Below are 15527 nucleotides of genomic sequence, written 5' to 3' on the forward strand. Positions count from 1 at the left end.
ACTGAACACCAAGTTCCACAGATGGGGCTGCCGGCTGCCCGTCCTGCATCCCTGTTGCCACCCCCAAACCTTTCTGAGCCTGGCCGGCACCCTGACCCCCTTCTGGTGGCCTGTGAACACTGGTAATCACAGCAGATTATGATTACAGGGCATATTTTGGGGGGATTTTGGATTAACAGTGTTTTTCAGCCTGTCTTAGTTGATATTTCAAAACATTTTCTTACTGGGTCAACTAGAGCACAAAGCAGTGAGTAGTTACACACTGAGCACCAGAACAAGGGATCGAACCTGGGATTGCTAGTTTTATTGAAACATCGTCCAATTATAATGGTTACAAGCCAGTGCGGAACGGGAACCCACGCACAATGCGAACGTGCATTTGGGCTTGGTTAAAATAGGAACTGACCAGGTTTCCTGTCCCCTGGTATCGTGACGTTTTATGCATCAGAAACAAATAAGAAAAAATATAAAAAGGTTAAAAGCACCCAGTGCTTCCTTTTTCTTTTTTAAAAGCAAGGAGGTGAGGAAATTTGAGGCTCACAGACCTGTGTGTACCCTGGAGAACAGGACAATTTGAACAGAAGCCTGTGTCCTTGGCTTCCTGAGCCTTCCGTCTCTGCAGGTCCACTCATAGCATCATTAAGTTGAGGTGTGAGACAAGTTCTTGGAAGAATCTGTCGCTGCGGGTACGCACTGTTTCTTCCTTTTATTTTGCAAGCTGGGTTACCTCCTAAATTTTGGAAAGTATGGCTACGAGCATCACACGGGGCCAGCGGTGAGACGCCTCTGCGAGTTGACTGGAGCCACGTGCAGACACAGGTGGAGGCGTGAGGACAGGTGCGCGTGCCGGTACACAGCAGGTGCACCTGTCCCTCGAGATCCCATCTCTAGTGGCAGACTCCCACTTGCTAAATGTATGTCTCAGTGAGGTCTTTCGCTTTATGATAAAATGTAAGAGATTAAGGGATTGGAGAGAAAGTAAAGGAGGGGAGGGGAAGGAAAGGAGGAAACCACGGGGAGAGATTGTGAGGACTAGACCCTAAAGGAAGAGAGCGTGAGTCAGTGGAGGTGCTGAGGGTGGTCCAAGGGTGCTTTGCCATATTCTCTTGGTCAGGCGGGGGTGTAAGGGCAAGGAACCACGTGCAGGGTGGCCGAATCGCTCTCCTGCCAATGCCCTTGGCCCGAGGGTCTGGCTGGGCTTGACGCCTCCTTGGGGGGGGGGGGCGGCCGCAGGAACTGGGGCAGAGGCGGGGGGCGTGGGCTGTCTGCAGCCGAGACGCCGGGGGCCGTGACTCCACCAGCCTTTAGAGATGTCGAGATGAGAGCCAGCAGTGGAAAGCGCCCGCCCGCTCGAGCTGGTGCTCCTGAGCCCGCAGCAAGCACAACAGCAGTTCCCCAGGGAGAGGGAGCAGGCCGGGAAAGACACACCGAGCCGTCACAGCCTGGGAAATACCCCCTTCCCGGCCGGACCAGGACGGGATCTCCGCACCACGCCGGCCGCTCCGGCTGCCCTGGACCCGGAAACTTGCACAACACGAAACAACGATAACAACAAAAACACCACTTCTAAGCCTCGTTGTTTTATTATAAAAGACTTATTCAACAGCAAGAGGACATCATGCCAGGACATAGAACAATTTTTCTTTTTGAGTAAATGTAGCTTCAAGAAAACACTCACTCGGTCGTCCTAATTTTTAAATACTTCCCCAGACTGGTGAAAACGTGGCCCGGACCAATGAGAAATGGTATGAGGGCGGTCTTGGGGGCGGGTGTTTTCTCCCTCACGGCTCCGAGGGCTGACTGGCTCTTCTTCCCTGGAGATAGTTTCCTGCCTGCAAGCTGTTTCCAAGGGCTGGCCAGCAACAGTGAGCAGCAGTTAGTGTGTGTGGGTCTAGCTCTGCTGGGGGCGGGGAGGGGTGGGGGGTGGGGGGTGGGGTGAGGAGGAGGGGGAGGAGCAGGAAGAGCAGAAGGGGAAGAGGGGGAGGAGGGGAGGAGAGGAGAAGGAGGGGGGAGGAGGAGAATGGTGAGGGAGGAGGAGGAGGAGGAGGGGAGGAGGGAGGGGAGGAGGGAGAGGGGGAGCAAGGGGTTTATGGGTCCTGCCTCTCATGACGCTGAAAATGAGCACTGACACCATCTTGACCAAACGTGAGGAGTGAACTACCTTGTGACCTTCTCAATAAAAGCAGCAATGCAAAAATAGAACATTCCCATTCTGCCTTGCCCTCTCTCTCTCCCTCTCTCTGTCTCTCTCTCTCTCTCTCTCTCTCTCTCCCTGCACCCCTCCCTGCTGGCAAAGCAAACCAGTAAGACTACACCATTAAATGTGGGTACAAAAATTCCAATTCCAAACATCTATGAATAAACCAGACTAAGTCAACTCACAGGCTTTGCGTAGACTTCAACCGCGAAACCGAAGGGCCCTGCCGGAGCCCGAGAGAAGAAAGGAACGAAGCAGGACCCACAGTCATCAGACGGGGGCTGCTGTCTGACCTGACGGCTGACACTGGGGCGCGGTCCCAGGACCTCTTCAGAAAGCCAGCACTTGGAGGATTTTCGACCGCTTTGGGCTAACGAGAACTAATGCTGGTCCAGAAGGGCTTACGGAACCAGGTCGGGGGAGAGCTGTCATCCCGGTTACCTTTCCCGATCGTGCCCCAGAACGCACCCCTGGGAGGAAGGCCCCTTCTGGAAAAGTCCCGACGAGAGCAAGGAAAAGCAGCCCCGGGCACTTACCGGGTCTCCCCCGGAGGCGAACGAGATCGACTGCATGTGGTGGTTGGCGATGATCTGCAGGCCCAGGACAAGAAAGGAGACACGTCGTTAGTGCCCGCCCCGCGTCCTGGAAAAGCCACCGTTTGTCGGCAGGCGATACGACAAGGTTTCCTGAGAATCCGCAAAACTGGTACCGAGCGCAAATAAAGGGATGGGAGTCGTCACACCAGCTGACCCCCAGTGGGCTTTCCCCACACGTCCGCTGCTCGCTCGGCGAGCTCCCTTGAGGCAACCCTTGAGGGAGGAGCCACGGCCGCCCGTTTCACAGATGGGAAGCCCGAGGCTGAAGGACCACAGCTAACGGGGGTCCTAACGACCTTCCCTCTCGGAGAAGGAAAGGGTCTCACCCCCACACGGAAACGGGTCACTGGTACAATTTCTGCTTCCAGAGACACATGCGGTCTTCAGTGCCGACCCCCAGCTAGCGAGCAAGGAGCGTGTCTCGTTGTGTCCCAGGCACTCTTGCGACCGGTTCCATCGATGCAAAGGCCAGGGAGGACATTCCAAGTCAGTATTAAACCCGGAAATTTCCATTAGCTTTACAAATGGCAGCGGAATTCAGTAGACAGTAAATTAGAAGCTGCCCTAAATTTAAGCTGCGACGTAAGTTTCCCATGCTATTTTTATAATGTCAAAGACAATGGAATGACCTTGAATTGAATTCCGGGGTGGAACAGTGGCCCCGTCTCCATCACACCATCACCAGATTTATTCCCGCACAGCCCCTCAGGCCTTTGGTGGCGGGCAGTCGGAAATTAACGGAGGTGAAATCCCACCGTGCGAGGAGCTTCCCGACTGTGCTCCCGAGACGCTCGAAGCAAACCTGTGTCTGAACTGGGAGAAAACCATTCGTTCTAAAATGCCAAAATGGCATGTGCAAAACCACTCGCGATCTAAAAAGACCTGAGCATATAAATGGGTGGAAACAAGGAAGCCACTCTGGAGCCTGTACCAACCCGGCCGGATCCAGCTACCAGCGGCCACTTGCAGCCTTCTGGAAGCTTCCTGCCTCCAGCCCATGGGCAGGGGGCTCCCAGGAGGGCAGCAAAGCACCAGCAATCCCCACACGAGGATAAACCTCGAAAAGGTGTTGATTTCTGCTTAGTTTTTGCTTATAAGACAGCCCTCATACTGGAGTTTGGAAGCGGGTATTATAATTGAGGGGAAAAAGCAGAAATCCTATTTGGTCACGACGTGTGGCTGTTACTGTATCATTGTATCTCAGACCTTCGGAAAAGATGGGAGATTAAATGGAGTTTTGAGCCGGTGAACCTCGAGCAGGTGTTTTCGGCCAAGGGAAGTTCGAGGGACGCTCGGCAGAGGAGAGCGGCCGGGACTTTCACGGTTGCTCTGCACGGGGGAGGGCAGTGTCCGGCCAGGACTCCTCCTAATTTGCAACAGCCAGGCCGCCACGGGACAGCCATGGGCGTGAGCGGGGGCTGGCGCCCACCGTCCCGGGCCGTGTTCCTATCGTCCCAGAGGGTGCCCCCCGCTCCTGAGCCCAGCCCCACACCCATGCTCCACAAACAGTGAGGACACAGCCAACCAGCCCCCAACCCCAGCACGGCCACGTCCCTTCCACTCCTCCTGAGTTTGCTTGTTTTTCTTAAGGGGGGAATGAGGTGTAATAGGCAGGGATCGGGACGTGTATCCCGCAGAATTGAGGACCACGGCCTGAGGATCCCTAGAAACATAACAGCAACGGCCACACTGCGTGACAGTGGATATGGGCGTGTGGTGCAGGGCAGAGGGGTCCCTCCCGCCTTGCAGCCCGGGGTCACAGGTGCTCAGCCCTGAGAGGGCCCCAGAGAAAGGCGGAGCCCGCTGAACCTTCCTAACCCACCCCCACCCCACCCGTCGGAAGGACCAATGTGAAAAGACAGGGATTATCTGTCCGGCAAGTGAGGAATGGAGTAGGAGGTGGTGCCACTCGCTGACCTGGGGAACACTGAAGTCAATGAATATAAATATATTTGGCAACGCAAAGGTAACCCCGGGCATCCCCGGGAACACGGCCAGAGTCAGAGGTGTGCGGGTGGCCCACCTCTCTCCCCGTGGAGACGCATCCCATTTCCACCTCAGGCCGCTGGCAACGAGCCCCGGGCTGCACGGGGAACACGCCCTTTTACGCGTCTGGGCGTCTTCACCTGCTGGTACCCAGGACAGCCACTGAGACACCCACTGTTCCAGCGGACAGAACTGAGGCCCGAGAGACCTAAGACACACGCTGCCGAGAGGCCAGTATCACACACGGAACCCGCCCCAACGATCGCCACCGCCGTGCGGCCTCAGCCGGCGAGTGGCGGACGTCCCGCGCCGGGTGGACTCCCTCCCGTATGCCTCGTGCAGCGACCTAGGACACCGTCAACCGCGAGTGGCTCCGGATGAGGAACCGCTAAGACAGAAAAAAATCTGGCCCATTAAACCACGAGGTGCCATCCACTTCAAGGATGACAAAATGTGGAAATGAGACGTGGGCTGCGGAGTCCAAGAAATACGGTGTAAAAGGAAATGAAAGACGGGCAAGGGGACGAGGAGTCCGTGGCAAACACATGCGCCTGCTTCTACACTGCAAGTCCCTCAATGACTTTAGACGTTACCCTTAAAAAAAAAACAAAACGGTAATTTGCAGCAGATTCCAAGAACACCAGTTCTACCCATCATTCCGTGGGCAACCGTTCAAAGGGGCCAAAGTTTGCAGGCTAGTAAAGATTTTAGACGAATGTTCTCTGCCAGGCCCAGCAGAGCCGGCAACCTTGCAAAACACCCAGGGGGCCCGGGCGCCGACAGACCTGTTTGGAGTCGGGCGTCCGCAGGTTCAAGCTGGCGGTGGACACGGTCAGGGAGATGTTCATGCCCGCAAACTGGAGGTTGCTCTTGCCCAAGATGCTGGACAGCATTTTGCTGGGAGGCTGTGAAATCAAGCGGCCAGATTTTAGCTTCCGATTCCCGAGATGCCGCGCTGTCACAGCCTCTCTGTTGTTCCTGTCTGCTGCACCCCCAAGCCCCCACCTTCCCGCCCTCACTGGCCACGTGAAGGAGGCTGTGCCACGAAGGAGCCGGCAGGCGGGATCCAACAGGAGCACACGGATTCTGGGACTCACAACAGGCAGCCACAAACACGTCATAAACACGTCATGCGCACACACGCGGGAGGACCCTTGGGCGTCAGCACCGTCCGCATGCGGGCAGCTCCCGTGGGGATGAGTCTCCTGTCACTCATAAGCCCAGGAAAGGGCCACGGGCCAGTGCTCACAGCTTCCAGGCTCAGATACTGGTTCCAGCCCCCTGGGAGCTAAATGGCAGAGCCAGAGGAGCAGGGTGCAGCTCGCGGGGCCGATGAACACCCCGTGGAGTCTGGAGACTGCTCACTGCTGGGGGCCTTGGGCCGGAACGTCCTCCAGGCCGGTGCTCACACGGACGGCCCGGCACAGGGATGGACCACCGGGCTCAGCTCAGTTAAAGTCCTTGGCACAGGGCCCAAAGGACTGCGTTTCCGCACCAGCCATCCCTGCCCGCCCCCGCCCCCCCCCCCCCCCCACCCAAAGGCCAACACCGGTATCTGGGTCCAGGGCCCCCAAGCCATCCTTCCCTTTCAGATTAGAACATGCCCTCTTTTGATGTGCTAATTACAGCTGGTTCTTAAACCATTTTTAATCTGACAGAGCTGTTTACAAATAGAAAGGCCTGGGCCCCGTCCCCCGAGATTCTGATTAAGTCATACCCGAGGCCATCAGCCTTGTTTCTGCCACCCTCCCCGGGCTCTGAAAGAGGACACTCCCTAGCTCTGTCCTCAGACCCCCTTCTAGTGACCCTACGTGATAGTCAAGATTCAAAGTTCTCTGCCTGAAACCCAGCTGCCTTACGGCTTCGCGGATGTCCCCGAGCTGTAATGACAAAACCCACCCAGGGCGGGGTGTGTCAACAAGCCGGCCACCTGCCTGCAAACCTCAGCCCCAAGACGGATTCGGGGACATCAGAGGTAACGCCTCACGACAGAGCAATAGAGTCCGGGCACAGACAGTCCTGACAGTGGCTATTTAGTTCTGTACCTGCCAGACTTCTAACCGGAGAGGTTTTCTGAGCTTTCTCTTAATCCACTTTCTCCCTGGCCATCTAACCATCTCCAGAGTGAAAAAGTCAACCCAAGGTTGAATGTATAGTCCCTGGAGCTGGGTGACATGGGCCTGAGCCCAGCCTAACCCTACCCACATCTCTGTGCCTCAGTTTTCATCACCTGTAAAATGGGGATATCCCGTGGCGCTCTGGAGCTGGTTGTACTGGCTAATGAGAGACAATTATTAAATTTTTAGGAATTTTAGGAGCTGGCCGTTAAAAACAGCTGCTATGAAAAGTTAATTTACGTAAACTTACAAACAAATAACTTACATTTAAAAAAAGAAAAAAAGACAAGTACTCAAAACTCCTCACTTCCCAGCTGCTTTTGCTACGTTACCGGTCATCTGTGCCGCTCAGGCCTTTGTGCCCGCTGCACCTGTGAACCAGGTGGAAATGCCGTGAGATGACGTGTCACTGCGCGTCCTCGGGGATGTCGCTAGAGCCTGGAAGGGGCCTGGCGGAAGCACATATGCCACGGAAACTGGCACACGGCACAGATGAGCAGCTTCGTACTCTGAACCCTGAGGGCCGCTGGTTAAATTTAGCAGCACAGCACCCGGGTGTTCACCACCAACTGTTCTAGCGAAGAGAACTAACGCCCAGAGAGGCTTCGAGGGGCACCAGCCCCGTCTTCCGTGCCGTCTCCTCACCGTCTACAGGTCTGGGCCAATGGGGCACAACTAGGCGCTGACTTGCCGGCCGTCCTGCCAACCCCAGGGCAGGGGGACCCCGAGCTCTCGTCGCTTGGAAAGTGCCGACAGCCAGGCGGTGACGGGGGCCCTGACGGGCGGGGCATGACCGCAGGTGCTGCGTGGGGAGGCATCACAGAAGACAGTACCTTTCTCTTCCTGAAGGCTCCCTTGGCGCCAGGGACGGCTTCGCAGACGCGGCTGATGGCTTCCCTTAAGGGGGCAGGAAGAGAGATCCATTTGTCACATCAGTCAGGATCCTGCAACCAAGAGACCACACGCGCACGTCCCCAGGGGAGACACCTGCCCGTGCAGTTCAGCGTAGACAGCGCGGCTCCCCATGCGGGGGTCACCCGGTTCCCTCTCTGGCAAACAGAACCGCGCAAAATGCGACCAGGTCGTCCTGAACCTCCCGCTGGCAGTGCCCTAGTGCCTCCTGTTGGCGTGGCTGTATCCTAACAGTGTGACGGGTGTCGACGCCACAGTCCGTCTTACGATGGGCTGGGATTCCATTTAGTGGACCATTACCAGGGCACGTGGTCTCCCGGATGTTCCCTTCACGGCCACGGTCCCGGCACGGGGCCGGCCCTGACCAAGCACCGCTACGGGTCACCACCCTTCCAAGGTGAATCAGAACGTTATCAGAAGAAATTTGGCGTTCTGAGTATTATCTCCAGCGTCTGCAGTTAGTAAATATCACAAAACCAAGAGGGTTCTGAAGGCGGGGAGGCGCTCGGGTGATAGACGAATGAGCAAGAAATAAGGTCTGTGCCGGGCAGTCCCCGGAGCACCCGTTTATTGAGCAGCTACCACGTGCCGGTGCTGCCCTGAGGAAAGGAGGCAAAGAGGGTCCTAGGCCTAGGGGCACCTGGCTGCAGAGGGTTCGCCCGGGCAGGACACCTCGGGACGTGCGGAGGGTGTGAGATGGACCGGCTGGAGGCCGCTGGGGTCCAGATGCTGGGCCTCCAGGTGGGGAGGACGTGCTGGTAACAGGTGCTTGAAAGCAAATGGCTCAACTCTGGGAGCGGGCCTCAGTGGGTGATGACAGGGATACTCCAGAGGGGGCTCCAAAGTCAGGAGCCCAGAAAGGGGATGGGTGAACGTGTCAGCCCCCTCGTGGGGGCAGACACAATTGTAAGAGAGCACAGGAAGAAATAAACGGGGATTTGGACACACCACCGGACAAACAGGATAACGGGTCCTCAGAAACATTCTGCAAGCTTTCTACGTGAAATACTTGAAATCATTTTCTATCATCCAGAAATCTAATCCCCACCACAAGATAATGCTCTTAAGAGAGATCTGTCCTTGTCAAATTACCATTCAGGTGAGGCTCACATTTGCCATTGAATTCACTGCAGAGAGTGGGGAAAGACTATTCTAGAAACTCAAATACCGTGAAGGCTGTAGACTGAATCACCATGACTCAGACGAAGTTCCTTTAAAAGGCATGAATGTTTTCAATGTTCATCCTTAGCCATTTGTTTTATAATAATGTTCCAACTGTGGTTCTATCAAAATGATCACCCGAGTACCTTTTAAAAGGCAGTTCCTATTGAGGAAGGTCAAGCTGTCTCTTTATGGAACTATATAAACTCCAGCATCTATATTTTCTCTGTCTAATTTAAAAACAAGAAGAAGAAGAAGAAGAAGAAGCTCGGCGCATCTCTGCACTGTGCTTGTTATGACACATTCGGCTGAGCAAAGTGCCAAAATCCGCGATGGTCCCAGCAGGCCGGGAAGATACCCCACGGCAGGAAGCTTTCTGTAGGTCTCTCCTAAAATATCCGTAGCAAACATCGGATTTCTTTCCCGAGCCACCAACGCGGGCAATGAGAGAAAGAAATCAGCCTTGGGCGACAGCCTCCCAAGAGGATAGCTGTCAGCGGGGTCACCTGTACAGCATGTGTCTGAGCCAGTGGGCCACGCAGGTCGGGCCACAGGCCTCCCTGGCTGCCCGTGTGCCACTTCTGTGGGGGAGGCGGACACAGCCCAAGAAGTCCATTCCATCGAGCAAATCCTCCCCAAGAGACTCCGGTGGCATCCCAGGGCACATTCAGAGACTCCATCTTCTGTCCTTAAGATGTGCAAATGTCAGAAATTCCAGAAAGTTCTCTGAGCTCCACCACCCAAAAAAGTCCTAAGGATCCCCTGTGTGAGATTTACAATCCCCCAACGTGGCTGCAAATCAAGCTACTCTTCAGAAAAAAAATGTCCTCCGTCCAACAATTTGCTTCTAATGCTCCCACGATAACCTGCGTGCGTGTGAATTCTCACCACACGGAGGCTGATGGTGTCCGTCTCCCTTTGAAATAAGAATGTGGTGGAACGTAGTAACTGCCACACTTAGATGCCTGATGCTGACACAAGAAACTTTAACTCCACCGTCTGACTGCAAAGGTAACCATTCTCATCGTCCCTCTTTACCACCTAGCACAGCACGTTTTGGTGAACGGTACTGTCTCAACTTTTCATTCAGCAAAAATGATTTGGCTTTCTGTAATTCCACTGAGTCCTCAGGTCAGTCTCGGGTGGCGATGCACCTGTTTTTAATGGAGATCGCTCATCCACCTGTTCAGCATGACCCCACTGGGGCGAGCCAAACTGTGACCTGAGAGCTCAGCTAACGGGAATGTGGACTCTCTGGCACGACCCCAGTCACCTGGGAGTAACTGAGCCTCACTCCATCCTGGTCCCACCATCTCTCCCATTCAGTGTGAAGTTCTCATCATGAGAGCCAGCTCCTCCCACACGTCATACCTGTCACGCTGGAGGGCGGGATTTGAGAACTGGGTCCTTTGGAATCACGTAGCCCCACTTTTGTCCCCACTCAGCCATCTCAGCCTGCCCACCCCACCTCCCCAAACACACACACATTTCACAGACTAAAACAATAAATAGTAGGTGTCCCAAGTGGTGATTTCTGCCATCAGGGGTTTATGTTCTAGCAGGCGGAGGGGCAATAAATAAACATGTGGAACGACAAAGTGCGATCCACTTCATGAAGAACCAAAAAGGAGAGACATACACGGTGAAGGGTAGCCGAAGACGCCACCCCACACAGGCCACGCCGGCAGATGGAGTATTCTGAGCTGAAGGCCATGGAGAAGTAGCCAGAAGAGCTCTCTGCCCTCCCCCCATTTGCCTAAAAGCAGGTCATAAATCTGTACACACAGCCTGTGCCCCTCTCTACAGGGAGGAACGGAGGTGAGCCACAGAAGCCCTGAGACACAGCAAAGGAACTTGGGCTGCAGCTAGCTCCCCCCTCCCATCAATTCCCCCCACCCCACCCCACCCCTGTCCACGCACTTGCCTCCCCACATGTCAACAAGGGGTTCTCCAACAGGTTCCCCCCTAGAAACCCCAAATTCTTTTCCTGGGTTTTGTCACTTCCCTATGGATTTCTTGTTCTTTGGTAAGATGTGAGATAAGCCCAAGTTCTAACCACTTCTTTGAGTTACTCATCACTGAGTTTCCCTGCCTGCATGTGTACTGTATACATTCATCACCTGCTTCTCTCCTGTTAGTCTGTCTTTTGCCTGCCTTATTTGCAGAACCCTAGCCAGAGAACACAGGAGGGCAGAGAGAAAAAGTGTCTTCCTCCCGTGGAGTGACAAATACAGTAATACATACATACCCCAGGGGGACAGAATGACCAGTGAGTGGTGTTTCAGTGTCTGGGCAGCATTCAGGAAAAAAATCACACTGGGTTTCTATCTTGCGCCTTATATGCAAATAAATCCTAAATGGATTGCAAACTTAACTTCATGGTAATGAAACCATAAAATTACCTTAAAAAAAAGGAAAAAACCTGGGAGGAATTTTTTAATATTATCTTTGAGTGGAAGGATGATACAAATCTTGAACATAAAAGGAAATATTGACACACTCCAGAGCATAAAAATAAAATTTTATGCAGAAAAAAAACTGAAACATTTCATAGTCAACAAGTTAATTACCTTAATATAACTTAATAAGGAAAATATCAAAAACCCGATGCAAAATGTTAAAAGATACAAACAGAGTTCACAGCAAAGGACATACAAACAGCTCTTGGAAATATGAACAAATTCTTGGCTTTACTCAAAATAAGATTATAAACTAAAGCCTATGCTAACATGCCACTTAAACAGCCAAAGGTTCGAGCTTGAGACATTATAAGAAAGCCCCGCATGTGGTTAAGAAGCAGTTCAACACAGCCTCTGGTGGGCAGCCTGGCCTCATCTAGGAGAACGAGACTCACACAGACCCTCCATCCAGCAGACCCGCTCCCGGGAACCTACAGTCTAACACCTTGGAGGCGGCCCAGAGGCCCTGGGCATACCACCACTGACTGCAGCCAGGTTGTTAATAGGATGGAAAGCACTTGGTGGCTGTCACAAGAGCCAGTTCCATAAATGACGGCAACTCCTCCAAAGAGACCACCAACACGGTGCTGGTGATGGTGCCCTCTGTGCCCTTAAGCCTCTCCCTCCAAGCCAGGTCTTATTCCCACAATCTGCCCTGCAAATTCCAACACCCGCCACGGCCCCAAATGCAGTGGGCATTGTGCCACCCTCAGCTGATGCTCCTCTGACGTCTTCTGCCCTCCTGGGTGCTCTCTGCCAGTTTCTCGCCTTCCTGTGATGTGGCCACAGGACTCCGTCCTGCCCACCTCTTCTCTGTCCTCTGTGCAACTCGGACAAGTGGACGAACAGGGTACAGTCCGAGAACCAGTCCACTGCCCCCAACTCCTGTCTCCGTGCACGCAGGGGCCCAGCTCCTCCCTGGCCCTGGATAAAGCCCCAGACACAACCCGTATCTAACGCACCCACTTTCGGACAAGAAAATGTCCCCAGTCACTTATAAGTTACTCTATTTTCAGTAATAAAGATATCCAGCCCAGCATAACAGTAAAAACTCTGAAAATCATTTAAAAGCAGAGCCCTCCTCCCCCGCAGCCAAGGAAAGAAGGCTCCTCCAACCTTCTAGCTGCAACGTCTGATCCCTTGGCTGGGTGGGGCGCAGGGTTACGTGAAGAGAGGTCGTCAGGTGCATGCAGCAACCCCACCAGCCCCGGGGCTGGGCCCCCGGCGGGACTGAGGGCTGCATCTGGCTCCTTGATCCTTTGGAAGGCCCTCCCCTGGAAATATGTGGGTGCCTGTGCTGTGAAATGGACAGTGTTGGTCCTTCACCCACCCACACACCCATCCCCTCCGCCGTCCACACCCATGGGGCAGGTGTAACCCTCTTGCGGCTGACGGGGCCTCAAACTAGCAGGAAACCCTCGGGATGGATCCCGTGGGCTCAGGGCCCACATGAGGTGCCCCCTGACCTTAGCCCTTTAGCCTGGTCGCCAGCAGGAGGCCGTCAGCAACGCCCACTCCCGGTATGGAGACCATCAGTGCACTGGGCATCCTGGACTCTAGTGACAGGTGCCAGTTTGTGTCATCTCCATGAAGCCCTTCACTCTGTCTGAAGCGAGAAGGAACCACCTGGCCTCTCTCTGGTGGGGGACAGGGGTGGGATCACAGGGCTCTATGCCTGCCAGACAGAAACTGCCTCCATATCAGGCCCCTTGTCCTGTGGTTCCTCCGCGCTGGGTGCTGGGCAAACAGCAGCAAAAACACATTCCCACCGCCATTTTGTTTTCCCAGGCCCTGTCGGGTGACCCCACGCCTCAGCCTGTCAGGACTGCTGGAGCCGAGCCCTGGGGCCTCTGCGGTTCCCCGACCCACGCTCGCCGTAAGGGGTCCTACCGTCTCTGCTCCAATTACCTCGCTCATCTTTATCTCCCGCCCCCACATCTCCTCCAGCGCCAGGACTGTGGAGACCATTCCCACACCCAAGTGACGGCCCCACCGCGTTGTTTAAAGTCTTCTCAGATGTCACGCTTCAAACCGAGCCTCGACTGCTCCCCCCGAGAACTTCCTGCCCCCCCTCGTCTTCCCTGGGGCAACTCCTCGGGACCACGGTCCACAGGGCTCCCCCCATCCCACACTCAGGAGCCGTCTCTGATCCTGGAGGACCACCCCACGCCAAACCCGTCCCCTCCCGACCACCGAGGACCAGGCAAGACAGTGTGTGTTTTCAAGAAATGTGTGGAGGAGACCAGGGGTACGTGGGAGAGTCTAGAAGGAGACAACAGCTGTTGTGCGCTGTGCACTGTTTACTACTCGAGCACAGACCCGTTGTTCAGAGAAAGGAGAAGGCAAAGGCACCTGCCAGCAAAGAAGCCCCCATGCAAAGCAGGCTGGAGGCCAAGTGGAGGGAGAGCAAGAAACCATGAGAAAACGCACGCTGGATCCGGGCCCAGAGAGGAGCGTGACGCACAGTGGACGTGTGAGGTGTGGCCAACGCAGAGGGGTGTGCCGGGAGGCGACCGGCCGTCAGATCTGCAGAGCCGTTGGGGGGGGGTGGTGGTTCTGACCCGGAGGTGGCTGAGAACGGACAAACCACAGAGGCCCTTCAAGCAGGCTGACGAGATAGACACAGAGTTGAATGGACGTTAGCCGCTGTGTGTGGGACGAGGCAGTGGCTGAGAAATGGCAGGCAGGGAGGCCAGCGAGATGTCAATGGCAGAAGCGACAGAGCAGACCCTTGGGGAAGACACCCGGAGGCCTGCCTAGCTGTGGCCAGTGACGCCCAGGTGGTCCTGTCAGGGGACGGCGGCCTCTCTCCCTTCCAGGTGACCATCTCCATCCCGCAGCCATGAGACACGGGTGGGCGACGCAGAGCCACACAGCCGGCCACCCAGCGAGGACGGAGTCGGGAGGAAGCAGCGTCCCCTCATGCCGTCCACGGGCACCGCCGGCCACCCAGAGCTTCCATCCGGCACACGCAGAGTTACACATGAATCTCAGACACCGGGAACATTTCAACCTTAACTTCTCGAAAGTAATTTCCCCGCGATGGGTTGAAACTGCCTAAATCTTCCGAAGTTAAGTGTGTCGCACAGAGGTCACAAGCGTAAGCGGGGCCGTGAACCCGGAGATCTGTGCCGCGCTCGAGAAACCAGGGTGCAGCCAACCCAACCTCGCTGATGCCTCATAACCTGCGGAGTCACCCGAGACCTCATAACCCCAATGGTCTCAAGTGTGTGCTTTGCCTCCCACACACGTACACAGTAGGCGCCAATACCTGCCGGCTGATGATGACCAAACGTGCAGAAGCAACAGACCCTGTAAGTCCTCATAAAACTCAAGAGGAAACCAGGAATGAGGCTCCTTAACCCCGTGGGTGAGCATCTCACAAAGATGAGCCCTCGGGATTGAGGGGAACGTATGGACGCAAGAGTAATGCCCACCTGCGGCAACACTGAGGCTGATATTCCTTTTGGCTAGAAGAACGAAGCTTAGGGGTGCCTGGGTGGCTCAGTCGGTTAAGCGTCTGACTTCGGCTCAAGTCACGATCTCACAGTTCGTGGGTTCGAGCCCCGTGTCAGGCTCTGTGCTGACAGCTCAGAGTCTGGAGCCCGCTTCGGATTCTGTGTCTCCCTCTCTCTCTGCCCCTCCCCTGTTTGCACCTGCCTCTTTCTCTCTCTCTTTCAAAAATTAAAAAATAAAGTAAACATTAAAAAAAATTTTAAAAGAATGAAGTTTAAAGTTGGCTTGAGGTCACAAGGAGTGTCACAGACATCCTTGACAGATGGGGTGGGGGGCTTGCTTTCGCCTCACAAACACGTTCCCTGATTTCCTCTTCCCTTTAAAATTCCCACTGTTGGTTAGAAAAAGCCTGCTTCCAGCCCACGGCTTCGAGATGCTGGTGAGCCGAAGGCAGGACCGACGCATGCCCTGGAACTGCTCACCTAGACAGACACAGTTTCGTAAGGCGGACGAGTCCGCATGCGGTCGGGGTGGGGCCAGAGGGCGTCACTGCCTTCAGGGCGCCACACGCTGCTTTGCCAGTAAGACCTTGTGGATCCCGGCACACACGGAGGTTCACAGGGGGTGGCTAGGGCACACATGT

At 54.9% G+C, this 15527-nt stretch overlaps 1 protein-coding gene across 1 annotated transcript in view; it reads right to left on the reverse strand.

Moving 5' to 3' along the window:
- Window positions 1-15527, reverse strand: part of SHC3 (SHC adaptor protein 3) — a 105519-nt gene that overhangs the window by 41470 nt on the left and 48522 nt on the right. Inside the window, exons 3-5 of the mRNA XM_086684834.1 lie at window positions 7730-7793; window positions 5565-5684; window positions 2734-2787 (exon numbers count right to left, since the gene is read on the reverse strand). Coding sequence (XP_086540960.1) covers window positions 2734-2787; window positions 5565-5684; window positions 7730-7793 — 238 coding nt within the window. The remainder of the gene's footprint in view (window positions 1-2733; window positions 2788-5564; window positions 5685-7729; window positions 7794-15527) is intronic.

The sequence above is a fragment of the Puma concolor genome, chromosome D4 (genome assembly GCF_028749965.1).
Source record: "Puma concolor isolate L17-30 chromosome D4, mPumCon1.1.hap2, whole genome shotgun sequence".
Classification (NCBI taxonomy): Eukaryota; Metazoa; Chordata; class Mammalia; order Carnivora; family Felidae; genus Puma; species Puma concolor.